This window comes from Crocodylus siamensis, chromosome 6, assembly GCF_052110815.1.
Source record: "Crocodylus siamensis isolate JL-2025a chromosome 6, ASM5211081v1, whole genome shotgun sequence".
Classification (NCBI taxonomy): domain Eukaryota; kingdom Metazoa; phylum Chordata; order Crocodylia; family Crocodylidae; genus Crocodylus; species Crocodylus siamensis.
The window spans coordinates 16,369,425-16,394,830 of NC_143400.1; the positions used below are offsets into that span (position 1 = coordinate 16,369,425).

Genomic DNA, 25,406 nt, shown 5'->3' on the forward strand with positions numbered 1-25,406 from the left:
TGGGCAGTAGCCTGGCATCTGGGTGGACATGCACTCAGATGCGCACCTAGAGTGTGATGTACCCTCTCAGTAGCCACAGGGGGCTCCTGATTCCCTCCTGCACATGGTGGGGATCCAAACCCATGAGCAAGAGCTAGGAAAGGGCCATGCTGGGCCCATGCTGCCTGGGAGCATGCATTGCAGTGGGATTCTGCCCCCAGCCTTCACACAAAGACCCGTGAAATGGAGCCCTGAGGCTGGAGCTGAGGTGGGGTGCAGATGGGCATCATGTCCACAGTTGAACCTCTCTAGGCATTAGCCCCTAGGCATGGGTGTCCTAGTCTGCATTCTGGGTCAGGATGGATGGACCTGGATCAACTGCCCTGCCTTGCTATGATCCCAAGAGATTCAACTCCTTTTCATTCCACTGGGTGCTGGAGCCAATCTGGGCCTGATGTGGTGTGAGTACAAGCCACAGTCCTGATCTGCCATAATGCAAGGACACCAGATCTGGGACACCTTTCCTTTTCAGGGGACACCAGATCTGGGCTCAGTCCAGGCACTGGCTGGTTGGCTCAGGTGGGGGCAATGGGGCCCAATCCAGGCAGGATCTGGCTTATGGTCCAAATCTCCAGGAGGTTCCTCTGAGAAACCAATCAATGTGTGTCAGCCTGGTTGTAGCAGGCACCCGTGAAGCCTTGTGAGAGCTATCCCAAGAAAGGGGGTCCTGATCTAGTTGAGGATTCAGGAGAAAGGTAATTTTGGGGGCTGGGAGCCCAGGTGTCTGGGTTCTGTCCCTGGTGAGTGGGGCTGGCACTGATCTGTCTTCATGGGCAGATCTAGGGTTTGGAAAAGGGGGTGCAGATGGTGTGGTGCATCATCACATGAAAACACAACACCTTTTCTCCAGTTAAAAAGAAACTAGAAGCTTTAATACTAAGCATGGAGTTTAGAGCTGTAGTATGCAGTTTAGGACAGAAGCAAATAAAATACTTCATTAGCATGAGCATTTGTTTGCTGTAACATATGTTACGTATAAAAATATAACATACTAGGCACAAATATAATAAAAAATGTTATTTCATTAGCCCTATGCTCATTAGAATTAAATGTAACTCTCTCGGATAGCTCCACAAAGCACAATCGAACCTCCCTGAGCATCTGGACAGTGCATCCATTGCTTCTCTGAAAGGTATTTCCACCCGGAGTTAATGTTCACCACAGTTATGGTTTCCATACCAAACAGTCTGCCCGGCTGTGAGATGGGGGCTACATTGCCAGGAGCAGCCAACAGGCAGCAGAATGGCAGAAGAAAGGGTAGTGTGGTCAATGGACCCATAAAACAGCATTAAAAAGGAGGGAGGGTCATTAACACCTGTCGAGTGAAAAGTTTGGAAGGAACCAGGTAGATTCTAGTGAGCTGTTAAGTCAACAGACTCCCTCAGTGCTGCCTGAACACAAACACTGGTGCTGCTCCGGGCAGTTTGTTTTACACTCAAGGTGGAGCAGGAACCACAGCGGGTGCAAGTAGGAGTGCTCCAGTGCACTCCCCTGGATCCACCCCGTCCGTCTTGCTGACAGGTCACTCCAGCCTTGTCCTGTTAGGAAGCAGAGAAGTCTTCGGAAAGAGATTTCCCTGCCCCAGCCCACCCCTCTCCTTGAGTTTTCTGGGCATTGCAATACTCCCAGCTCAGGGTGGAAAGTCTGGCCCCTGGCACTGCCCACGCAGGTCCCACAGCTTAGGAGAGTGGCAGAGATGGGCATCTCAGCCCCAGGGTGTCTCTGGTGCAGGCATGGGACCATCTTGCAGCCCAGGACGGAGACACCCCGTCACCTGCCTGGGGCCTGCAGCTTATCTAATGCCCGGTGCAGGGCCCCTGCCACTTCCTGGTTGCGGAGACTGTAGATGAGGGGATTAAGCATGGGGGTGAGCGCTGTATACACCACCGTCACCACCCGGCCCTGATCAGCCGAGTAGCTGGACGCTGGGCGGATGTAGACAGCAATGACTGTACCATAGAAAAGGGCCACCACAGCCAGGTGGGAACCACAGGTGGACATGGCCTTGCGACGGCCCTCATCTGAGGGTAGCTGGAGCACAGCAATGAGGATGAAGATGTAGGATCCCAGGATGAAGACGAATGGCCCCATGACAATCACGGAGCTCTCAGTGAAGGCCACCAGCTCATTGACACGGGTGGAGGAGCAGGACAGGCGCAGCAAGGGCTGGACATCACAGAAGTAGTGTGGGATCTCTCGTGAGGCGCAGAAGGAGAGCCGGGCCAGCAGTCCCACATGGAGCAGGGAGTGGAGGTGGGACACGGCCCACGAACCAGCCACCAGCCCAAGGCAACATCTGGGGCCCATGACACTAGCATAGCGCAGTGGGCGGCACACAGCCACGTAGCGGTCGAAGGCCATGCAGGCCAGGAGGAAGCTGTCAGTGATGCCAAATGCCACAAAGAAGTAGGTCTGGGCCAGGCAGCCCACGTAGGACACAGCCCCATTGCCCCAGAGCAGGTCCAGCAGAGCCCGGGGTACCGTGGTGGAGGAGAAGGCCACGTCCACAATGGAGAGGTGACCCAGGAAGATGTACATGGGGGCGCAGCGCAGGCGGGGGTCAGTGCGGGCCAGCAGGACCATGAGGGAGTTTCCCAGCAGGGTCAGCGTGTACATGGTGAGGAAGAGGGGGAAGAGGAGGTGCCGCAGCTCTGGGTGAGAGGAGAAGCCCAGCAGTATGAAGCCGGGGAGGCTGGAAGCATTTGCCCCTTCCATGGGGCTGCAGGAAAGACAAGGAGCAGAAAACAAAACAGTTCAGAATCTGGGGACACCTGGCTGAGGAGGGGAAACAGGAAGACCTGGCTCTGCTAGGGATCAGAGCAGGGAAGAAGCCAGGATGCCTGGGCTCTATCCCAGCTCTGGGAGGGGAAAATCAGAGCCAGGATGACCAAGGGCAGGCAGATGGCCTCAGCAAGGTGTCCACAGAGTAATGTGCTCCCTTTCCCAGTCCCCACTGGCCTCCTAGAGCTGGACGGGAGGAGGTCAGTGCTTTTTCACTCCTGAACCCTACCACAACCCCTACCCCTACCCATATCCCTATCCCCTTAGATCAGCACCTTGAACCCCCGGCTCCCAGAGTTGCAACCCCTCTCCAGAGGGAGATGCACCTCAACCAGCAGGGACACAGCTCATGTTGGGAGGCAGCACTGGGTCACTAATAGGGAGTGGGTCACTGCACTGAAATGCAGAGGGGAGAGGGAGTCAGGTGGGGGAGCACAGGGGCTGTGTGTGACAGTAACAGGGTAGACAAAGTGGGCAGGAAAAAGGGACCCTGGAAAAATCAGGAGAGAGGGTGTGTGTATGGAGACAGAAAGACAGACAGATGCACTCACCCACTGTCCTGGTGCTCACAAGATAGAGGCAACCTGGCTCTCCAGCCTCTCTTATTACTTGGGGGATTTGCACTGTGCTGGAGGGAAGAAGTAGGCTTCAGGGAAGCTCCCAGGGAGGAGGAGAGTTCCCTGGAGCATGGCCTGGCGCCAATGTGATGTCACCCCTTCCTCCGCCCACCAGCCCTTGGCAGGGAGGTGCTGGCAAGGTGCATGGCAGAGCTGCATGGGGAGGGCTTACCCGGTGCCACCGTGCAGTCCTATCTGGGCGAGGCCACTGAGGAACAGCTGCACCCAGAGGCCTCAGTCCGTGCCCACAGCTGGACACCTGTTCCTGGGCACTTGTATGGCATGCATGGATGCCTGTCATTGCTGACTAGGGACACACTAGTGAGCACAGCATGTACACAGATTCCTTGTGATCATGTAGCAGCCCTAGAGGGCTGTTAGAGGTTGATGACAGAACAGGGAGCAATGGGCTTCAGTTGCAGATAGGGAAGTTGAGGTATTTAAATATTAGAGAGTAGGAGGGTCGTAAAGCACTGGAACAGGCTACCCAGAGAGGCTGTGGACTCTCCTTCCTTGGAGATGTTTAAGACCTGAGTAGACATAGCTTTGGCTGGGATGAGGTAGTCAGGGAGGGTCCTGCTTTGAGCAACCCTACTATGAAGTCTAATTTGTTTTTGTTTTGATCTTAAACTGAACACTATGGTGCTGGCTCCTAGCTTATTAGTAAAGCCTCCAGGTTCTCTTTAACTGCAGAATAATGTGTTCAAAGTGTGATGATGCACCACCCCACCTGCACCCCGGTCTTCAAAATCCTAGCTCAGCCCATGGAAAAGACATTGGAGCGGTGTTTTAAAAGAGGTGCGTGGTCTGAGCAAAATAAGCCATTCCACTACCAGAAACAGGATGGTCTGCCAGGAAGGGCTGAAGTGTCCCCCGCCTGAGTGGCCCATATTGCAGCCCAGGACTTGCAGGATAGGGACAAAATACTTTAGAGTTAAGAGATTTATTGTGTTCCGCTGTTCTGTGTTGGCTGCCTGTGTGCAGCTCTTTACCAGAGGTAGAATAAAGGTTCCTGGAAGACTTCAACATTGGATTAGTGAGGATGAAGCTGAACCAATTAACCTTGCACTTACTGTGGGTTAAGAGCAAACACATGGACATTCACAACACATTGGTTGCTCTATGGTTAGCCCTGGTCTCCTTTTGCTCAATATTTTCAGATCAGGCACCCACGGGGGTAGAGAGAACACCAGAAAGGACTGCAGGGCTAGACCAAGTCTTGGCTGGGACAATCTAGATGGTACTGGTCCTGCTTTGAGCAGGGGGTTGGAGCAGATTTGATCTCGTGAGGTCCCTTCCAACCCTCATTTTCTAGGATTCGATGAATTTATATTCATGAAGGAATTCATAGGGTCCCAGATTTCATAGACTGCTAGAAAATGAGGGTTGGAAGGGCCCTCAGGAGGTCACATTCGCTACGTGTAGGGGGTGTATGTGGCTGCATGTGCACCCCCTGAGCGTGGCAGTGCACCCACTGTGAAAAGGCACTGCTGAGTTGGTGGTGCCTGCTAGTGATTGCTGCTTGCCACCCTCCTCCTAGCCGCTGACACCGCCAGTGGTGTCTGCAGGCAGTCTTCAATCGCTGCTGGCCACCGCCGCTGCAGCCGGTGGTCGCCAACCACTCGTCAGTGCTCATCATGCCTCCGTGTTGCCGACAGCGCTGCGGCTGCTTGAGGCAGCTCCCCACTTGCCTCCGCCACGCTCCCGTGTGCGACAGCACTACTGCCACCTGCGGGAGTTCGCCATGCCCCTCAGCCTCCAGGGGCATGTGGTGTCTCTGGGAGGTCACATCTACTCCAACCCCCTACTCAAAGTAGTGCCAGCCCCAACTATCTTATCTCAGCCAAGGCTTTGTCTGCCTGGGTCTTAAACCCCGCCAAGGATGGAAATTGCACAACCTCTCTGGCTAATCTGTTCCAGTGCTTTACCACTCTCCCAATGACAAAGTTTTTCCTAATATCTAACCTTTGCTTCCCTGTCTGCAACTGGAGCCCATTGCTGCTTGTCCATCATCTGTCACCACTGGGAGCAGTCCAGCTCCGTCCTCTCTGGAACCCCCTTCTGCAGCTCTCTGGCATTGAGAGGCCAGCACGTGTGTATCTGTCACTCTTTTGCTAAACATGTATGTCCTTTTCTCACCACCATGTTGTTCGAGAAGCGTGTAATGTGTGCACCCGAGTTATCTGGGGGAGGTATTTAAACAAACTGGAAATTGGGAAGTTGATGGCACTGTCTGTGGTCAGAGCAGCTCGCCTGCACGTCTTTGCTAGCTAAGTGGCTATTATTTTGGTCATCTACCTGGCACTGAGCTCTGCCAGAAACCCATCCCAAAAGCAGGAATGACTTGGGGGTTCATAGTATATCATGCAGAGGGATTCATCCTCTTCACCCACTCCTCTGCTTCTAGATCTGCCACCGTCTGAATGTATGTAGCTTTGCAATTGTTCAACATTGCTTACTCAAAAAGATGTAGCCAGACCAGATGACAAGGGGCAATTGTCTTGAGACAGAAGCTCTTTGCCTCTCATGAAGATCTCCAGCATGACAAACTAGTGAACAGGAAGAAGGGGAAGCTTTTAGGTGTCGTGGCCAGTTGCATTTCTAATTAAATTGACTGCATTCTCCCCAGGCTCTTGGCACAAAGGGCTATAGACAGAGGGAGGCAACCAGTGTTGGGAAGGGCACCCACAATACTGTGGATGAGGATCTGCCTCTACAGAGACAGGTGAGCTTCACAATAAAAAGGACGTTTGAGGGAGATGGGCATTGACTTGGGGGAGTCCCAGAGTCCCCAGGCAGAAAGGAGGACTCTGGTTGTCCGGAGAACAGATAGTACAGAGACAAAGGTGCGGGGAAGGCATTTTGGAGGTTCCTCTTGAGTTGAAGTGGACTTTGGATTTTCCTGTGCCTTGAGATGATTCCTAGTCACCATCTGTCAAAGCTAGTGGGGCCTCTCCAGACGTGCAGTTAAAGCACGGTGGGATCTGCTGTGTGAGCCTCACAATGGCATTCTCTGCCGTGTCACATGTTCATGGCAGGAGGTGTGTGACACATAGGGGGTGCACAGGGGTGCACATGCACACCCTGAGAGCACCGGTGCACCCCCTGTCAGGCCATGTTCCCTGTTCAGCTGATGGGTGGGGGGGGGCATGTTCCCCACTGACTCAAGAGGCACCAGTCACCCATGGTGTGGATGAATCAACCTCTCTGCCTTCCTGTGTCACTGATGTAGGGCTACAACCCCAAGGCTCCTGCCCCGCCCCACACTCTGGTTCCAATCTCTGGCTGCTGGAGGAACCTGGTCTTATAGGTGATAGGGTTGTAAATTCCCGAGGGGGGGGGTCATCCTCTGTCCTGTGTAACCCTAAATTCTCACCTGAGGGTGCTGATGTTTTTTGAACTGACCAACCAGCATCAGCTGTGGTTTGAGGATACTGGTTTATGATTGGGTCCAAGGGATGTGCCTGCCTCCAGAGGAAGCTCAGTCAGCTTCTGGATGATAGTTGTGAGTAACGTACTTGAATTTTAGCTAGTAATGTAGAATGAAGTAATCTAGAAATATATCAAAAGGCTACCAAGCCGCTTCTGTTTGCTCTGGGATTTTCTTTTGATACTTCTCTGACTTGTACCCCCTCCCCGTGCCTACCCTCTCCAAGCAAAAAAGCTGTCCATTATACCAAGCCTTGCTGAATCTGCTTGAGAGGGATTCGGTGCGCCTTTTAGCCACCCTTTGCTCAGCTGACTAAGGGAGGCTACTGTGAATGCTTCAGGCTAAAGGAAGCTCCCCAGAATCTCATGGTGGGTTAAGCACCCTCAAGGTCTACAAGGCCTGTGTACCCCAGGGGTGCCCAGAGCCCAGACAAAGACCAGACCCTGGGTGGTGGCAGCAGTTACCCCATGCTTGCAGGTGTGTTCCAGGAAGGGGATTGGCCAGAAGTTGGCACCCCTGGGGAGGCATCTGAAGCTTGGTTTTGGTCAGGTGCAGTGAGGTGGGTGCCTCAGCACAGAAGCGCCCCCTACTGGCCTAACACAGTGTGATGGTGGGATCATGCACCAGATCTTATCACATGTTGCTTCACCAGCAAGTAGCAGGCTCCAGTGGCTGGCATCCCCATGGCCTGATCTGGGCTTCCGGCTGTCACGGAGAACCTGGCCATACGTTCAATTAATGGCATCAAAGGAACCAGCCACAAAGCTATCACAGATTTTTTGTGGAATAGCTTTATGGCTTATTCCTTATTTTATGATGTCATTAATTGCTTTAACATGTGGCTGGGTTAAAACTTAAGACATGATGAACCAGTTAATCACTCCCTAAGTGTAACTTGTGCCACAGGCTGTAGAGTCAGCAGGAAGGATGGGCTGAGAAAGCATTGAGAGATATTTTTCCTTAGCATGTTATTGAGGTGCCTGGCTCCTGGGCTCCCTTCTAGGCCTACTTAGCTTCAGTCCCGCTCCAGCATCACCTGGGGACATCTCCTCCCCCTGGGGCTCATTAGCAATGGTCTCAGACAGTGACACAAGTTGTTATTGACAATCCTGAGCTACACAATGTCCCCTGCGTGGCCTTGCCCTGTGCCCAGGGAGTGCAGCTTCCCAGTCATGAGCTGGAGGGGCCCTTGGACTCCTGAGAGGCTTGGAGCAGAGCCACACTCCTCCTGTCTGTACCAGAGCCTCAGGGTCCAGCTGTCTGGAGATTGCTGGATCTGTGGGACATTCCAACATAGAGGATACTAGGGAGCTACCATCCCCATGGAGCCAGCCTTGGGCCACCCTTTGCTCCCAGCTCATGTCTGCAGGCCACAAAGTCTGCCTGGGATTTTCAAACACTAGGATTTCATATTAGCCTGGCTGTTTCCATGGACAGATCAGGGTTTTGCTGAGGAGATTGGGATAGGTGGGAATTATTCCAATAAGAACATCAGCAGGGCCAGACTGGGTCAGACCAATGGTCAGTCTCGCCCAGTATCCTGTGCCTGAAAGTGGCAGGGGTAGCTGCTACAGAGGGAGGGCATCGAATCACATCTCTCTTGACTGATCTATCTCCTAGTCAGTGTCTTCCCTGGTATCCATCATTATTGGGTTAGAGGAAACATCTCCAATGTTCTGGACAGTTGAACATCCCCAACCATCTAACAGTTCAATCTCCATTAATATTTTGATCAACCATGAGTTTATCCAGTACCTTGCTGACCCTAGTTCTGCTCTCAACCTCTACTACGTCCTGTGACAATGAGTTCCATAAGTTTCCCAGAAAAGAATTTTCTCTTGTTATTTTTAAACTTGTCACCAACTAATTTCAGCAGGTGTTCCCTAGTTCTAATATTCAGGGCCTTGGTGAACAACAGATCCGTGTTCACCTGAGCCTCACCTCTCATGATTTTATAGAGCTTTTATGTATCATAGAATTTGTGGAAACTGGAGAGCAGTGGGACTGGAAGGGACCTTCAGAGATCATATCCAATCCAACCCCCTGCCTGAGGCAGGATCAGCCCTGTCCAAACCATCCAAGGAAAATCCATCATCTAAACAACTTCTCTTTTCCTGCAAAGCCCCTGTTTTCCAGGCAGTAGGAGACCAGGTTTCAAACCCATGTCCATTGCAAGTGAGACTCATTAATGGAGAAGCAGGGGCAGGGGAGAGCCTTTGCCTTCCCCCTAGTTAGGAAACTCCCCTGGGAAGACAAAGAACTTGGGTTCTAGGTCCACTTTGCCCAGAAGGGCTTTAACTTGTGTCTCTGACCAGGCCACAGCTCAGGCCTTCTCAAGCCCCCTTCTTCTTGAAGCTTCCCCACCCACCCATATCTGTTCCCCAGAGAGGGAGATCTGTTGGGACCTGGGGAAGAGAACAGGGAAGCAGGTGTGTGACTCAGGGTGGTAGCTGCTGGTGTGGCAGGAAAGGGGCCCCGATTCCAGCTCGGACCCTTTGCTTTCTGTGAGGCAGACACTTCCCCTGGCATTGCCCTCCATGCATGTCCTCCCATGATTATTACATGCAAGAGGGAGCAACTCATGGTCCAGAGAGGGCTGCATCACCTCTGGCTCAGTGGTTTGGGCCCTTTGCTGGGAAGCAGTTGATGCAATTCCATCTCCCTCTGAGCAACAGAGGAGCCAAGAACCGGGTCTCCTGTTTCTCTGGTGAGTCCCAATAACTCAGCTAACTCTCAGATGTACACTTAGGATGTGATACACCTGCTCAGTAGTTATAGAGGGCTCCTTCTTCCCCCTGCCCCCGCATGTGGGGGGGAATCCAAACCTGTGAGTAAGGGCTAAGAAAAGTCCATGCTGAGGCCATGGTGCCTGGGTGCACGCAATGCAGCAGGATTCTGCCCCCAGCCTTCATACAAAGACCCCCTGAGATAGAGACCCCCACAGTAGACCTGAGGGTGGAACTATTCCCCTGTGAAGTGTAGATGGGCATCATGTCCTGATTCAGTAGAGGATTCAGAAGGGTAATAGACTTTTGAGGGCTGGGAGCCCAGGGGCGAAGGGTCAGATGGGGGATTGGGAGCTGGTGGGAGTTGGGTTAGGGTAGGAGCATAGTAGGTTGTTATCCACATTGCCCAGAAGTGCAAGAGAGGGGACTGGGCTGGCACCTATCCAGCTGGGCTCTCTGGGGTCATCTCTGGCCCTTCCAGCAGGGTTGTGGTGGAAGCATTTCAGCACAGGTGAGAGGGGCTGGTTCTGATCTATCTTCATGGGTGCATCTAGGGTTTGGAAAAGGGTGGTGCAGGTGGTGTGGTGCATCATCACATAAAAACACAACATGTTTTTCTCCTGTTAAAAGGAAAAACTTTAATACTGAGCATGGAGTCTAGCGCTGTAGTATGCAATTTAAGGTGGAAGAAAAAAAAACTTTATTGGCATGAGCATTTGTTTGCTGTATCATATGTTACATATAATACCACAACATACCAGGCACAAATATAATCAAAAGATTTTCTCTCATTAACCCTGTGGTCATTAGAATTAAATGTACCTGTCTCTGGCAGAGCCATAAAGCACAACTGAGACCCATTGAGCATCTGAACAGTGCATCCAATACTGACAGCTATAAAATGATATATAGAGATTTGGTTTTGGGAAGTGGCTTGTTGTTAAAGTAGATATGCAGTAAAACAATGGTCCAGGGGAACAGCAAGGGTTAATTTGTTTCTAAAAGCCTGTTGGTGAAAACATTTCCTTCAATACCCACTGTGTCTGGCATCAGGAGACACACAGGCTGGGAAACTGAAGACATGTACCACACTGCTCCATAACGTGAACAGTATACCCAAGCAGAGATAAGAGACTCTGCAACACTGGTGTCAGGTCAAGTGCCCAACTGCAGATCCGTTGGGATTTCCAGGCAAATAACAAAAATAAGATGTGTGCATTTGATGGATTTGAGGTATATGCAGACAGGACAGAATGTGGACAGTGTGATGACCACAGGGAAACCAATCAACGGTGCCTGGGAATGAAGAGTCATCAGAGGAGAAAAAGCATACAAAAAGAGGGATTTCAGAGCAGTAAAGGGTTTCAGAAGGGAGAACCCAGGACCACCATGGACAGAGGGCACACCACCAGCCTGTGTCATCCACCCCACCGGGAAAGGGTGGGCCTCAGCCCTCGGCCTCCAGGCTGCTGACATCTGACATTCAAGAAAGAACCTCAGGGTGAAGTTTGCATACTAGCCAGACGTACCCTTCCTCTGTGACAGTTCTAAGACTGGTAGATATAACACCGGGGATGTTATATTGCTTGCCTTGCCTACATTATTCTTATGTACTATCACTGTGTATCAATAAAATTCACCTATTATTGAATGGAGATATCACGGAGATATCACGGTCAGCCTGATGGTTTGGGTCTGCCCAGAACAAGGTGTCCGGGTCATAAATCCAGTGCCAACAAATACTTCTCTGAAAGGTATTTCCACCCCTGAGTTAAGGTTTCCACACCAGAGTTCATGCGTGTGGTCAGAGTTAGAAAAGTCTGCCGGGCTGTGAGATGGGGGCTATGGACACAGTAAAGAGCATTAAAAAGGAGGGAAGGTCATTAACACCTGTGTAATGAAAAGTTTGGAAGGAGTCAGGTGATTCTACTAAGCGATGAAGTCAAGAGATTCCCTCAGCACTGCCTGAACAGAAACACTGGTACTGCTCTGGGCAGTAGCTTTTAAGCCCTGGGTGGGGCAGGAATCACAGAGAGGTGCAAGTGCTCCAGTGCACCCCTCCAGATCCACCCCTGTCTGTCTTCCCAACAGGTCACTCCAGGATTTGTCCTGTTAGGAAGCAGAGAAGTCTTGGGAAAAAAGAATCTCCCTTACCCCACTGACCTCAGATTCCATGGGCATGGCCATGCACCAGCTCAAGGTACAAACCCTGGCCCCTGGCACTCCCCACAGGAGAGTGGCAGAGAGGAGCATCTCAGTCTGGGAGCATCTCTGGTGTGGGGAAGGGACCACCTTGCAGCCCAGGATGGCAGGCATCCCCTCACCAGCCTGAAGCATGCACTTTGTCTAGAGCCCGGCGTAGGGCCCCTGCCACCTCCTGGTTGCGGAGACTGTAGATGAGCGGATTCAGCATGGGAGTTAGCGCTGTGTACAGCACCGTCACTCCCAGACCCTGCTCAGCTGAGTAGCTGGACGCTGGGCGGATGTAGACAGCGATGACGGTGCCATAGAACAGAGCCACTGCAGCCAGGTGGGAACCACAGGTGGACATGGCCTTGCGACGGCCCTGGGCCGAGGGCAGCTGGATCACAGCAGTGAGGATGAATATGTAGGAGCCCAGGATGATGAAGAAGGGCCCCATAATGACCAGGGAGCCCTCGGTGAAGACCACCAGCTCATTGACACGGGTGGAGGAGCAGGACAGGCGCAGCAAAGGCTGGATATCACAGAAGTAGTGCGGGATCTCTCGTGAGGCACAGAAAGAGAGCCGGGCCAGCAGTCCCACGTGGAGCAGTGAGTGGAGGTGGGACATGGCCCATGAGCCAGCCACCAGCCCAAGGCAACGCCACGGGCCCATGATGGCAGCATAGCGCAGTGGGCGGCACACAGCCACGTAGCGGTCGAAGGCCATGCAGGCCAGGAGGAAGCTGTCCGTGATGCCGAACGCCACAAGGAAGTAGGTCTGGGCCAGGCAGCCCATGTAGGACACGGCCCCATTACCCCAGAGCAGGTCCAGCAGAGCCCGGGGTACCGTGGTGGAGGAGAAGGCCATGTCCACGATGGAGAGGTGACCCAGGAGAATGTACATGGGGGCGCAGCGCAGGCGGGGGTCAGTGCGGGCCAGCAGGACCATGAGGGAGTTTCCCAGCAGTGTCATCATGTACATGGTGAGGAAGAGGGGGAAGAGGAGGCGTCGCAGCTCTGGGTGGGAGGAGAAGCCCAGCAGTATGAAGCTGGGGAGGCTGGAAGCATTTGCCTGCTGCATGGTGCTGCAAAGAAGACAAAGAGCAGGAAACAAAAAGGATTAGAAAACTGGGAAGACCTGGATGAGGAGGGGAGGTTAGAAGAACTGGGATTATTTAGTCTGGAGAAGAGATTTAATCAGAGTCTTCCAATACCAGAAGCGGGGTCCCAAGAGGTGGTGAGCAATGATTCTCCATAGCTGCAGGGGAGGACGGGGCAAGCAGTTATGATCCGAAATTGCAACAAGCAGAATTGACTTTGGACATAAGGGAAACCTCGCTCCCTCTGAGGCAGTTAAGAGTCGGAACAGGCTCCCAGCAGTGGGTGTAGAGGCTCCCCCCTCCCACATGTTTAAGAGCAGGTTGGACAAACACTGGACTGGGGTAGTTTGGCTGGGGTGAACCTGCCTAGAGCAGGGCTTCTCCTATACAGGCTCATGAGGTCCTTTCCTACCTCAGGATTCAACTCTTCAGCTGATCACCATGAAGGATGAAAAAGGGCAATAAGAGTGCTCTCCAGAAGCCTAGCAGAGAGGGAGGAAATGTCTGGAGCCCAGGGCCAACTTAGGAACAAGCAGGGAATTGATACAGATGAGACATTTTTCACTAGCAGAGCAGGGCTATTGTGTAGTGGCTTCCAAGTTACAGCAGTCAAGGCAGGAGACCCAGCTGTGGGGAGAGATTTCTGGGAGCAGAAGGCTCTTAAAGCTGGGAGAAGGTGGCAGAACAACACCTGCCTGGTCGGAGCTGAAGACAGACACCCCAGAAGAAAAGAGAGGTGCAGGTTTAGTCAAGGAGAGGAATGCAGGATGTAGAACATCGCCTGTGGGCCTGGCACATTCTCCACGCTGCAGAACCTTCCTGCTGAGTGTGGATGTTTCTCCAGCACCATCCTCCAATGCGTCTGCAATGGCCAGGAGCTCCCGGCTGGGAATTTGCAGCCTCAGATCTCAGGGAAGTGGGTGAGGAAGTGCAGGAGGGTCTGAGGGAACCGAATCTGAATGAGCGAACAGCAGTGAGGAAAGGGGTTTGCACTGGGGTACAGGGCTGAGACCGTGGTCCCTCCAGGGGCAGTCAGAGGGACCAGCCGTGCAGAACACCTAATTTGCCCTCCAGAAGGGCAGCTCCTTTTCCCCTCCAGAAGCAGGGAAAGGTGGCAACTGTCCACAGCTTCTCCCACACCCCCAGGAGGAAACAGGGGGTGTTTTCAAGATGTCATGGAGAAGCTGTAGCAAAGTCTGTGTCCTGGCCCATGGTTGGTTGCTCACATGTCTCTTCTCCCCACATCCAAGCACATATAATCAGCTGCCTGACCCATCTCCAATACCAACACCTCTTCGCAGTACCCCCCTGAAGGTGTCCTGATAGACACAGGCTGGACCTGGCATCTCTAAGTAAATCCTCTTGGGCCCCTATCCCTGGTATCTGGAAAATGCCTTGCCTGGGACCCAGGGGTTATTGTGGGTCTCTCAATGAGATCCCAGGTTCAAACACCATCCATTGATTGCTAAGCCTGGGCATAAAAGAAGGGGTAAGGGGGTGCTGGTCCATCTGCAGCCTCAGGGACACCCACATTGAAAAGCTGCACCCTTGAAAGGTAATTGTGTGGTGGGGAGGAGGGTGGAAGTGCCATGAAGCAGGGTATGGGCAGCAGCTCCCATTAGCTACATTAAAGCAGGAGTAGGAGTTGCCTTTGTCAGCACACAGCCACTCTTCTGATCTACCTGCTATCTCCACAAGATCCCAACAGCACAAGGGTGGGAAATCATCCTCATTCTGACCCTGGATGGCACCGGGTCAGAGATGTGGCTGTTCTGCTGCTCATAAACTGCTACAGGAGCCAGAAGATAGCAGCTTGAATTCACCTTCTGTGATATCAGTGCCATGGCTACATCCGTCACCCCCTGGAAGGGAGGGACAAGGTGTGGCTCAAAAGCTCAATGTTTACAGAGCATGGAAAGGAGGATTCAGGAGCATGGGACTGGAGGGGGATCTGAGGCCAGAGCCCCGGTCTTGGCTCTGTCCCACTTAGGTTTTCCCCCAGCTTTGGGTGGGGAGCAGCAGCCAGTGGCTGAGAGGAAGCGGGGCTGGCAGCCGGGATGCCTGGGTTCTTCCATGGTTCATGGGAGGTGAGGTGGGTCCGATGGGTGACAGCAAGGAGGGCTGGGAGCCCACACCCCCCCAGTGCTTTCCCAGCCCTGCCAGGGCAGTGGTAGGTTCAAGTAGGGGGTCTGGGAGCAAGGGGGCTGGTTCTACCCCAGGTTTAGGAGGGGAAGGAGGTCTAGTGAGGAGAGCATCTAAGCCCATTCCCTGGGAAGAGTCAGAAACAGTCAGCATGGATTCACCACGAGCACGCTACGCCTGACCAACCTTAATGTCTTCTATGATGAGATGACTGGCTCTGTGGATGCGGGGAGAACAGTGGACATGATATAGTTTAATTTTAGGAAAGCTTTGGTTACCGTCTCCCACAACATTCCCACAGGCAAACTAGGGAAGTCTGGGTTGGATTAATTGAATTTAAGGTACATAGAAAACTGGCATTGTTCTCAGAGGATAGTAGTCAATGGCTTGATGTCTAGTTGGCACCTAGTATCAAGTTGGAGTGCCTCAGGGTTTGATTCAATATCTTCATCCATGATCTGGAATATGAGATGAAGTGCACTCTTAGCAAATTTGAAGATGACAGCAAGCTGTGGGGAGTAGTAGATACGCTGGCAGGTAGGGCTAGGATTCAGAGAGGCCTCGACACATTGGAGGATTGGAGGATTGGGCCAAAAGGAATCTCATGAGGTTCAACAAATGCAAGTGCAAAGTCCTGCACTTAAGACAGAACAAGCCCATGGACAGGCTGGAGGCTGACGGGTTGGGCAGCAGCTCTGCAGAGAAGGACTTGGGGGTTACAGTGGACAATAATCTGAATTTGAGCCAGCAGTGTGCCCTTGTTGCCAAGAAAGCTAAAGGCATCCTGGGCTGCACTGGTAGGAGAGTTGCCAGCAAGTCCAGGGAAGTGATTCTTCCCCTCTGTACAGCTCTGGGGAGGCCACATGTGGAGTCCTGTGTCCAGTTTTGGGCCCCCACTACAGAAAGGATGTGGACACATCAGAGAGAACGCAGCAGATGGTAACAAAAATGGTTTGGGGGCTGGGGGATATGATTTGTGAGAAGAGGCTGAGGGAACTGGGCTTATTTAGTCTGGATTGTTCTGTGGTGACAGATGACAGGACAAGGAGCAATGGGCTCCAGCAGCAGCAAGGGAGGTTTAGGTCGGATAGTAGGAAAATCTTTCTCCCTAGGATGGTGGTGAAGCACTGGAACAGGCTACCCAGATAGGTTGTGGAGTCTCTATCCTTGGAGGTTTTAAAAGTCTGTTTCAAAAAAGCACTGGGTGGGATGATGAGGTCTGATCCTGCTTTGAGCAGGGGGTTGGATGTGACCCACTAGATGGGACCTCCTGAGGTCCCTTCCCACCCTCATTTTCTCTGATTCTCCGATTTTATGAAGAGGATGCTGGCCATAAAAGGGTGCTGGGGATGGTCAGGAAAAGCCCAACTGCTAGAGGTCTTTTTTTTTTCTTTTTTTTTTTTCTGTTTTTTTGCACCGGTCCTGGAAGCACTGCAATACCAGGTCAATGCATGGAGTGGATGGAGCACGCTCCGGTTCCACCACCCAATACCAAAAAGAATCTGCTCAATATAGACCTCTTAGGGAGGACATATCAGAGACAATTACCCTGGGGAGCTCGCCTACGTGGTCACGCTGCTAGAGGTCACTGTTGGAAAAAACACAGCACTGATTTGTTTCCCTCAACAAGGCTGCGGAGAAGCAGCTTGCCACAGTAAGGAGAAGGACCAGGAGGGATGGGCGGGAATCTATTTAAGAGCTTCAGACCCTCCCTGGCTGCATTACACAAAGCTCTGGCCAGTGGACAGAAGCCATCATGCGCCATGCAAGGGGGAACAGGGGACAAGTCTATGGTGTCTGAGACCAGGTGACATGGTGCATTCTGGGATCCATCCCAGCTCTGGAAGGGAGCAGGGGCTGGTGGATCAGAGCAGGCAGGAAGCCAGGATGCCTGGGATCTATCCCAACTCTGGGAGGGGAAGATCATAGCCAGGATGACCTAGGGCAGGCAGGTGGACTCAGGAAGGTGTCCACAGAGTAATGTGCTCCCTTCCTCGGTTCCCACTGACCTCCTAGAGGTAGATGGGGTGATGTCTGTGCTCTTTCCCATCTGACCCCTACCCTGATTTGTGCCACTGCCTCTACCCTTACCCCTTTCAATCAGTACCCTGAACACACAGCTCCAAGGGCTGCAACCCCTCTCCAGACAGAGATGCACCACAGCGGGCAGGGACCCAGCTCAGGTGGGGAGGGAGCAGTGGGTCACTGGTAGGGAGTGGGCCACTACACTGAAATGCAGAGGGGACAGGGAGTCAGGATGCGGGGCACACAGGGGCTGTGTGTGTCACAGGGACAGGACAGACAAAGAAGGTAGGGAAAGGGAAAACTCTTGAAAAATCAGGAGAGACAGACAGAGATGCACTCACCCACTGTCCTGGTGCCCACAATGTAGAGGGAGCCCAGCTCTGCAGCTTCTCCTACTTCTCTGAGGTCCACGCTGTGCTGGAGGATAGAAAAGGGCTCAGGGGAAGCTCCCGGGGAAGAGGAGAGGTCCCTGGAACATGGCCCGGTGCCAACATTACGTCACCCCCTTTCACCACCCACCAGCCCTCAGCAGGGAGGTGCTGGCAAGGTGCATGACAGAGCTGCATGGGGAAGGCTTACCTAGTGCCATGGTACAGCCACATCTGGTGTAGGGCATGAAGAATAACTACACTCAGAGGCCTCAGCCAGTGCTCACATGCAGCCAGCCCTGGGGCCACACAGCTGGACGCATGTTCCTGGGCACCTCGTCTGGCGTGAATGGATGCTTGTTATCACTGACTAGGAACACATGGTAGTGACCACAGCATGTGCACAGGCCCCTTGTGAACATGCAGCAGCCCTAGGTGTCTGCTGGAGGCAGATGACAGAAAAAGCAGCAATGGGCTCCGGTTGCGGACAGGGAAGTTGAGGTTAGATATTAGGAAAAACCATTCTCACTCAGACGGTAGTCAAACACTGGAACAGGTTCCCCAGAGAGGTGGTGGAGTCTCCATCCTTGGGGGCTTTTAAGACCCAGGTAGACAAAGCCTCGGCTGGGATGATGGAATTGGGGCCAGTCCTGCTTTCAGCAGGGGGTTGGACTATTTGTGACCTCCTGAGGTCTCTTCCAACCCTCATCTTCTATGATCCTATGATTCTAGGTCTTAACACAGATCTCACCTGACTGAGCCACACACCGCAGCCTTCCTCCCTTCCACCTGACCCCACATATTTCTCTCACACCTCCATCTCTGGGCTGTCCCAGCTTCCAGTGCAGCACAGGAGTAGGGGCTGGCTAGTGTGTGACCCATGGAGTTGCGGTTCCAGCCCTGGGCAAGGACATCAGAGAGGCCCAGAACCCAGGCCCTCGCAATCACTGCTCAGCTCTTTGGGGGAAAGCCATGGGAGGTTCCTATCTTGGTCAGTCTGCTGCTGCCTGTCTGCAGGACACACACTCGTTCATACATGACCAGGATACAATGGCTTTGGGAACATGCAGATGGGGGGCAGTGGGGTGGCTGCTCCCCCATTTTGGTTGACTCTGTACCACGGCAACCTCTGGGAACTCCTTAAAGTCCCTAAAGCAGGTGAAAATCCGCACTCCCTTCCCCTTTCTGCTCCAAGGCAGCCCCCTCTCTGCCTCTTCTCTCCCACACCTCCTCTTGCCTGGGGGCAGGGAGGCTCCAGAGCTGTTCCTGCCTGCTGCTGTGTAGTGCCTGGGCTCAGCTGGGGACAGGGACAAGGGCAGCAGGGACGGATGGCACTTCCCCTTCCCCAAGCCAGCTCCTGGAAGGGTGGGAGGAACAACTCTCCCGCCTCACTGTCACCGCTGTCCCCTCCTCAGCTGAGCCCAGTCCCTGCTCAGCCCGGCTGACTCCGGAGCTTCCCCAGCCCCGAGTGGTGGAGAAAGCAGCAGCAGCAGGAGGGTGGGGAGTTGTGGGGAAGATGGAAGAGGAGGGGAAGGGGCCTCTGTGCAGGAAGGTGAAGGGTGGTGGGATTTTCACTTGCTGGCAGTGGTGGGGGCAGAGGACATTGAGAGCAGGGGGTGCAGCCACCACTGCCATGGGGGTCGGTGACCCTACACCCTTTGGGGAGATCCTGGACCTGCCCCTGGCTGCACATCACCAACTTGGCTGTCTGAGGGCTTCCACAACCCGAAGTTTCCCCCCAGTGCTCCACTGCTTGTCTGGAGGAACAGGTTACAGTCCGTTTCTGGGATGAGTCCTTGTCCCTGCCAGCCTCAGCTCCCCCTGCCTTCACACCAGCCACCACAGCTACCACAGGGGAATCTTTGCCAGCTCTGGGGGGCTTCAGAATGATAGGCCCCTTTCTCCACAGGTCGGCACATCTGGAACAGCAGCTGCCATGAGGTCGCGCTGTACCACAGCAATCAGCAAGGCAACAAAGCAGCAGAAGGATTCCTTACACAGGAGGAAAGGGCTGGATGAGGAAAAGTGACCACCGGGTTTGGAGACAGAGCCCAGACATAAAACTAATAAAGATTCTCACTCTCGTGTCTGACTATAACACAGTCCCTCCAGGAGATCTCTCAATGCTTTTAGAAACCAGCCTTCCTGCTGACTCTATGCCCCAAGTTACATTTATTTTATAAATTTTGTAGATCTCATAGACTTTAGGGCTGGAAGCGACCTTGGAAGATCATTGAGTCCAGCCCCCTGCCCCAGGGCCAGAAAGTTAGCTGGGGTCAGCTGGGGTGTTATTAACTGGTTAATCATTCATGTCCAGAGAAGAGCCATGCACATAATCAGAGGTCAGGAGAGCAGACCTATGATGAGAGGCTGAGAGCTATGGGACTCTTCAGCCTGAAAAAGTGCAGGCTCAGGGGTGATCTGGTAGCTGCCTATATGTTTATCAGGGGTGTTCACCAGGGTCTGGAGAAATGCCTGTTCACCAGAGCGCCCCAAGGGATGACGAGGTTGAATGGTCATAAACTCCTCCAAGACCGTTTAAGGCTGGACATAAGGAAGAATTCCTTTACTGTCCAAGCCCCCAAGGTCTGGAATACACTGCCGCCAGAGGTCATTCAAGCACCTACTTTAAATGCCTTCAAGAGAAATTTTAATGTTTATTTTGCTGGGATCCTATGGCCCCTGCTGACTTCCTGCCTCTGAGGCAGGGGCTGGACTCGATGTTCTTCCGAGGTCCCTTCCAGCCCTAATGTCTATGAAACTATGTCTTAGATTGCAACTCGGCCACACGTTAAAACAATTAATGGCATAATAAAATAAGAAGAATAGATAGTCAGACAAGCAAAGAGGTACTGACTTGAGAGGATCACCCCTTATCATTCAGTCTAGACACATCATTTTGATTAGGCTATGTTGTACAACTGCAAACCTGCATACGTACAGATGGTAGCAGATCCAGAAGCAGGGGACTGGATGAAGAGGGCGAATCCCTCTGCATGATATACTATGAACCCCCTGAGTCATTCCTGCTTTTGGGGTGGGTTCCTGACAATGCTAAGTGCCAGGTGCATGACCAAAATTAATAGTCACTTAGCAAGCAAAGACATGCTGTCCAGCTGCTCTGACCACACACAGTGCCACCAACTTCCTAATTTCCAGCTTGTTTAAATACCTCCCCCAGATCCCATGCCCTGTGATAACTCAGGTTCACATATTACATGCTTCAGGAACAACATAATGGCGAGAAAAGGACATACATGCTTAGCAAAGGTGTGATTTATACACACAGATTAGTACAGCCAGTATCTGCAAAGGGGGCTCCAGAGAGGATGGAGCTGGGCAGTTCCCAGTGGTGGCAGATGACAGAACAAGGAGCAGTGGGCTCCAGTTGCAGACAGGGAGCTTGAAGTTAGACATTAGGAAAAGCTTTCTCACTAGGAGGGTAGTAAAGCACTGGAAAAGGTTACCCAGAGAGGTTGTGGAGTCTTCGTCCTTGGTGGGTTTTAAGACCAAGGAGACAAAGCCTTGGCTGGGATGAGATATTTGGAGTTGGTCCTGCTTTGAGCAGGGGATGGACTAGATGTGACCTCCTGAGGGCCCTTCCAACCCTCATTTTCTAGCAGTCTATGAAATCTGGGACCCTATGAATTCCTTCATGAATATAAATTCATCGAATCCTAGAAAATGAGGGTTGGAAGGGACCTCAGGAGGTCAAATCTGCTCCAACCCCCTGCTCAAAGCAGGACCAGTACCATCTAGATTGTCCCAGCCAAGACTTGGTCTAGCCCTGCAGTCCTTTCTGGTGTTCTCTCTACCCCCGTGGGTGCCTGATCTGAAAATATTGAGCAAAAGGAGACCAGGGCTAACCATAGAGCAACCAATGTGTTGTGAATGTCCACGTGTTTGCTCTTAACCCACAGTAAGTGCAAGGTTAATTGGTTCAGCTTCATCCTCACTAATCCAATGTTGAAGTCTTCCAGGAACCTTTATTCTACCTCTGGTAAAGAGCTGCACACAGGCAGCCAACACAGAACAGTGGAACACAATAAATCTCTTAACTCTAAAGTATTTTGCTGTCCCTATCCTGCAAGTCCTGGGCTGCAATATGGGCCACTCAGGCGGGGGACACTTCAGCCCTTCCTGGCAGACCATCCTGTTTCTGGTAGTGGAATGGCTTATTTTGCTCAGACCACGCACCTCTTTTAAAACACCGCTCCAATGTCTTTTCCATGGGCTGAGCTAGGATTTTGAAGACCGGGGTGCAGGTGGGGTGGTGCATCATCACACTTTGAACACATTATTCTGCAGTTAAAGAGAACCTGGAGGCTTTACTAATAAGCTAGGAGCCAGCACCATAGTGTTCAGTTTAAGATCAAAACAAAAACAAATTAGACTTCAGAGTAGGGTTGCTCAAAGCAGGACCCTCCCTGACTACCTCATCCCAGCCAAAGCTATGTCTACTCAGGTCTTAAACATCTCCAAGGAAGGAGAGTCCACAGCCTCTCTGGGTAGCCTGTTCCAGTGCTTTACGACCCTCCTACTCTCTAATATTTAAATACCTCAACTTCCCTATCTGCAACTGAAGCCCATTGCTCCCTGTTCTGTCATCAACCTCTAACAGCCCTCTAGGGCTGCTACATGATCACAAGGGGTCTGTGTTCATGCTGTGCTCACTAGTGTGTGTCCCTACTCAGTGTTGACAGGCATCCATGCACGCCAGACACGGTGCCCAGGAACAGGTGTCCAGCTGTGCGGCCCCAGGGCCGCTTGCATGTGGGCATGTGGGTGCAGCTGTTCCTCAGTGGCCTTGCCCATACAGGACTGCACAGTGGCACCGGGTAAGCCCTCCCCATGCAGCTCTGCCATGCACCTTGCCAGCACCTCCCTGCCGAGGGCTGGTGGGCGGAGGAAGAGGGTGATGTGACGCTGGCACCTGGCCATGCTCCAGGGATCTCTTCTCCTCCCCGGAAGCTTCCCCTGAGCCCATTTCTATCCTCTAGCACAGCACGGACCCCAGAGAAGTACGAGAGACTGCAGAGCCGGGCTGCCTCTACCTTGCAGGCACCAGGATGGTGGGTGAGTGTGTCTGTCTAACTGTCTGTCTCTGTACACACACCCTCTCTCCTGATTTTTCCACAGTTTCCATTTTCTCTACCCTCTTTGTCTGTCCTGTCCCTGTGACACCCTGCCCCTGTGGCCCCGACCTGATTCCCTGTCTCCTCGGTAGTGCAGTGACCCACTCTGTATCAGTTACCCAGTGCTGCCTCCCCACCTGAGCTTGGTCCCTGCCAGCTGTGATGCATCTCTGTCTGCATTTTTCAAGCACAACTCCCATTTCATCTTGGCGGGGACCTGTGGACAGTTGCCACCTTTCCCTCCTTCCAGAGGGGTGAAGGAGCTGCCCTTCACGAGTGCTCATCACCTGTTCAGCATGGATGGTCCCTCTGACTGCCCCTGGAGGGACCTCGGTCGCAGTCCATGTGCCCCATAGTCTGAGTCCAATGCAACCACCTTTCATCACTGATCTTCTCTCATCCAGATTTGGTGCCCTCAGCCCCTACTGCACTTCCTCACCCACTTCCCCGAGACCTGAGGCTGTGCACCTCTCTTTTCTTCTGGGGTGTCTATCTTCAACTCTGACCAGGCAGACGTTGTTCTGCCTCCATCTCCCAACTTTAAAAGCCTTCTGCTCCCAGAAATCTCCCCCACAGTTGGGTCTCCTGCCTCTGCTGCTGGCCCAGATGCAACCAGCCCTGGGGCCACACAGCTGTATGCCTCTGCTGCTCCTGTAACTTGGAAGCCACTACAGAATAGCCCAGCTCTGCTAGTTCAAAATGTCTCTTCTGTATCAATTCCCTGCTTGTTCCTATGTTGTCCCTTGGCTCCAGACATTTTCTCCCCCCTCCACTATGCTTAGGAAGAGCAATCTTATTTCCCTTTCTCGTGCTTCATGGTGATCAGCTGAAGAGTTGAATCCTGGGGTGGGAAAGGACCTCTGGAGCCCATCTGGGCTCTAGGCAGGATCACCCCGGCCAAACTACCCAAGTCCAGTGTTTGTCCAACCTGCCCTTAAACATGTGGGAGGGGGGAGCCTCTACACCTGCTGCTGTGACACTGTTCTAACTCTTAACCACCTCAGAGAGAGCGAGGTTTCCCTCATCTCCAAAGGCAATGCTGCTTGTTGCAACTTAGGATCATTACGACTTGTCCCGTCCTCCCCTGCTGCTATGGAGAGTCATCTCTCACCCAGCTGTTGGGGCCCCCCTTCTGGTATTGGAAAGCTGTGATTAAATCTCTTCCCAGACTAAATAATCCCAGTTCTTCCAACCTCCCCTCCTCAGCCAGGTGTTCCCAGACTCTGAACTGTTTTGTTTTCTGCTCCTTGTCTTTCCTGCAGCCCCATGGAAGGGGCGAATGCTTCCAGCCTCCCCAGCTTCATACTGCTGGGCTTCTCCTCTCACCCAGAGCTGCGTCACCTCCTCTTCCCCCTCTTCCTCACCACATACACGCTGACCCTGCTGGGAAACTCCCTCATGGTCCTGCTGGCCCGCACTGACCCCCGCCTGCGCTGCGCCCCCATGTACATCCTCCTGGGTCACCTCTCCATCGTGGACGTGGCCTTCTCCTCCACCACGGTACCCCGGGCTCTGCTGGACCTGCTCTGGGGCAATGGGGCTGTGTCCTACGTGGGCTGCCTGGCCCAGACCTACTTCTTTGTGGCGTTCGGCATCACGGACAGCTTCCTCCTGGCCTGCATGGCCTTCGACCGCTACGTGGCTGTGTGCCGCCCACTGCGCTATGCTAGTGTCATGGGCCCCAGGTGTTGCCTTGGGCTGGTGGCTGGTTCGTGGGCCGTGTCCCACCTCCACTCCCTGCTCCATGTGGGACTGCTGGCCCGGCTCTCCTTCTGCGCCTCACGAGAGATCCCACACTACTTCTGTGATGTCCAGCCTTTGCTGCGCCTGTCCTGCTCCTCCACCCGTGTCAATGAGCTGGTGGCCTTCACCGAGGGCTCTTTGGTCATCATGGGGCCCTTCTTCTTCATCCTGGGCTCCTACATCTTCATCCTCACCACTGTGCTTCAGTTGCCTTCAGCCCAGGGCCGCCGCAAAGCCATGTCCACCTGTGGTTCCCACCTGGCTGCAGTGGCCCTTTTCTATGGTACCATCATCGCTGTCTACATTCGCCCGGCATCCAGCTACTCAGCCAAGCGGGGTCGGGTGGTGACGGTGGTGTACACGGCGCTCACCCCCATGCTGAATCCCCTCATCTACAGTCTCCGCAGCCAGGAGGTGGCAGGGGCCCTGCACCGGGCACTGGACAAACTGCGGGTCTCCCATACCTGAGACACTCCAGGACTGAGATGCCCCTTCTCTGTTGGCAGATCCCCAACCCAGCCTCTCCCTAAGACCCCCAGGGTTGAAATAGTCCTGGAATGGAGGGGTTATTTGGGAAACCCTCTCCCCATCCTCCTGTTTCTGAGACTGAGCCCCTTCTCCTATGCATTGAGGCAGCCCTCCCACCTCTTTCTCAGGCCTGTGTTGGGCCCCCCCCAGCTGCACAAGGGGTGCAATGGTCTGGCTCCATCTCATGCTGTGGGGACCTGGCAGACTCCTGGGTGATTTCTGTGGGGTCATCGCCAGTGATTCACTCTGTGGCACAAAGAATAAAACACCTTGGTTCTGTGCCTCAGCCTTCACTGAACTGCCATTGCGGGGAGCAGGGTGGGGAGTGCTAGGGGCTGGGGTGTGCAGGAAAGGGGCCCTGGGACAGGGAGCTGGGCAGCAGGGGCTGTACAGGGTGGGTGACCCTCTGCTGCGAGAGTGGGGTGGTGGGAGGGGGGGTTTCCACCCTGAGCGGGGTACATGGCAGTTCCCCAAGAACTGGGGGCAAGGGGGATTCCCTTTCCCAAGACTTCTCTGCTTCATAACAGGATAAACCCTGGAGCAACCTGTGGACAAGATGGACCCCGGGGGGTGCGGGGCGGGGGGGGG

General features: G+C 53.3%; 3 protein-coding genes and 1 pseudogene across 3 annotated transcripts; 1 reads left to right on the forward strand and 3 right to left on the reverse strand.

Moving 5' to 3' along the window:
- Window positions 1-1,809: 1,809 nt before the first annotated feature.
- Window positions 1,810-2,754, reverse strand: LOC149861279 (olfactory receptor 1f45-like). Its single transcript, XM_090053733.1, has one exon. The coding sequence runs from the start codon at window positions 2,752-2,754 to the stop codon at window positions 1,810-1,812; it is 945 nt and encodes a 314-aa protein (XP_089909859.1).
- Window positions 2,755-11,913: 9,159 nt separating this feature from the next.
- Window positions 11,914-12,858, reverse strand: LOC149861280 (olfactory receptor 1K1-like). The gene has a single exon (XM_090053734.1). It carries the CDS (start codon window positions 12,856-12,858, stop codon window positions 11,914-11,916), a length of 945 nt encoding a protein of 314 aa, XP_089909860.1.
- Window positions 12,859-16,425: 3,567 nt separating this feature from the next.
- LOC149861281 (U2 spliceosomal RNA) lies at window positions 16,426-16,567 on the reverse strand (annotated as a pseudogene).
- Window positions 16,568-23,813: 7,246 nt separating this feature from the next.
- LOC149861282 (olfactory receptor 1K1-like) lies at window positions 23,814-24,758 on the forward strand. Its single transcript, XM_090053735.1, has one exon. It carries the CDS (start codon window positions 23,814-23,816, stop codon window positions 24,756-24,758), a length of 945 nt encoding a protein of 314 aa, XP_089909861.1.
- Window positions 24,759-25,406: the final 648 nt, after the last annotated feature.

Coding starts and splice junctions, on each gene's coding strand:
- LOC149861282 (XM_090053735.1), top strand. CDS start 23,814: ATGGAAGGGGCGAATGCTTCCAGCCTCCCCAGCTTCATACTGCTGGGC.
- LOC149861280 (XM_090053734.1), bottom strand. CDS start 12,858: ATGCAGCAGGCAAATGCTTCCAGCCTCCCCAGCTTCATACTGCTGGGC.
- LOC149861279 (XM_090053733.1), bottom strand. CDS start 2,754: ATGGAAGGGGCAAATGCTTCCAGCCTCCCCGGCTTCATACTGCTGGGC.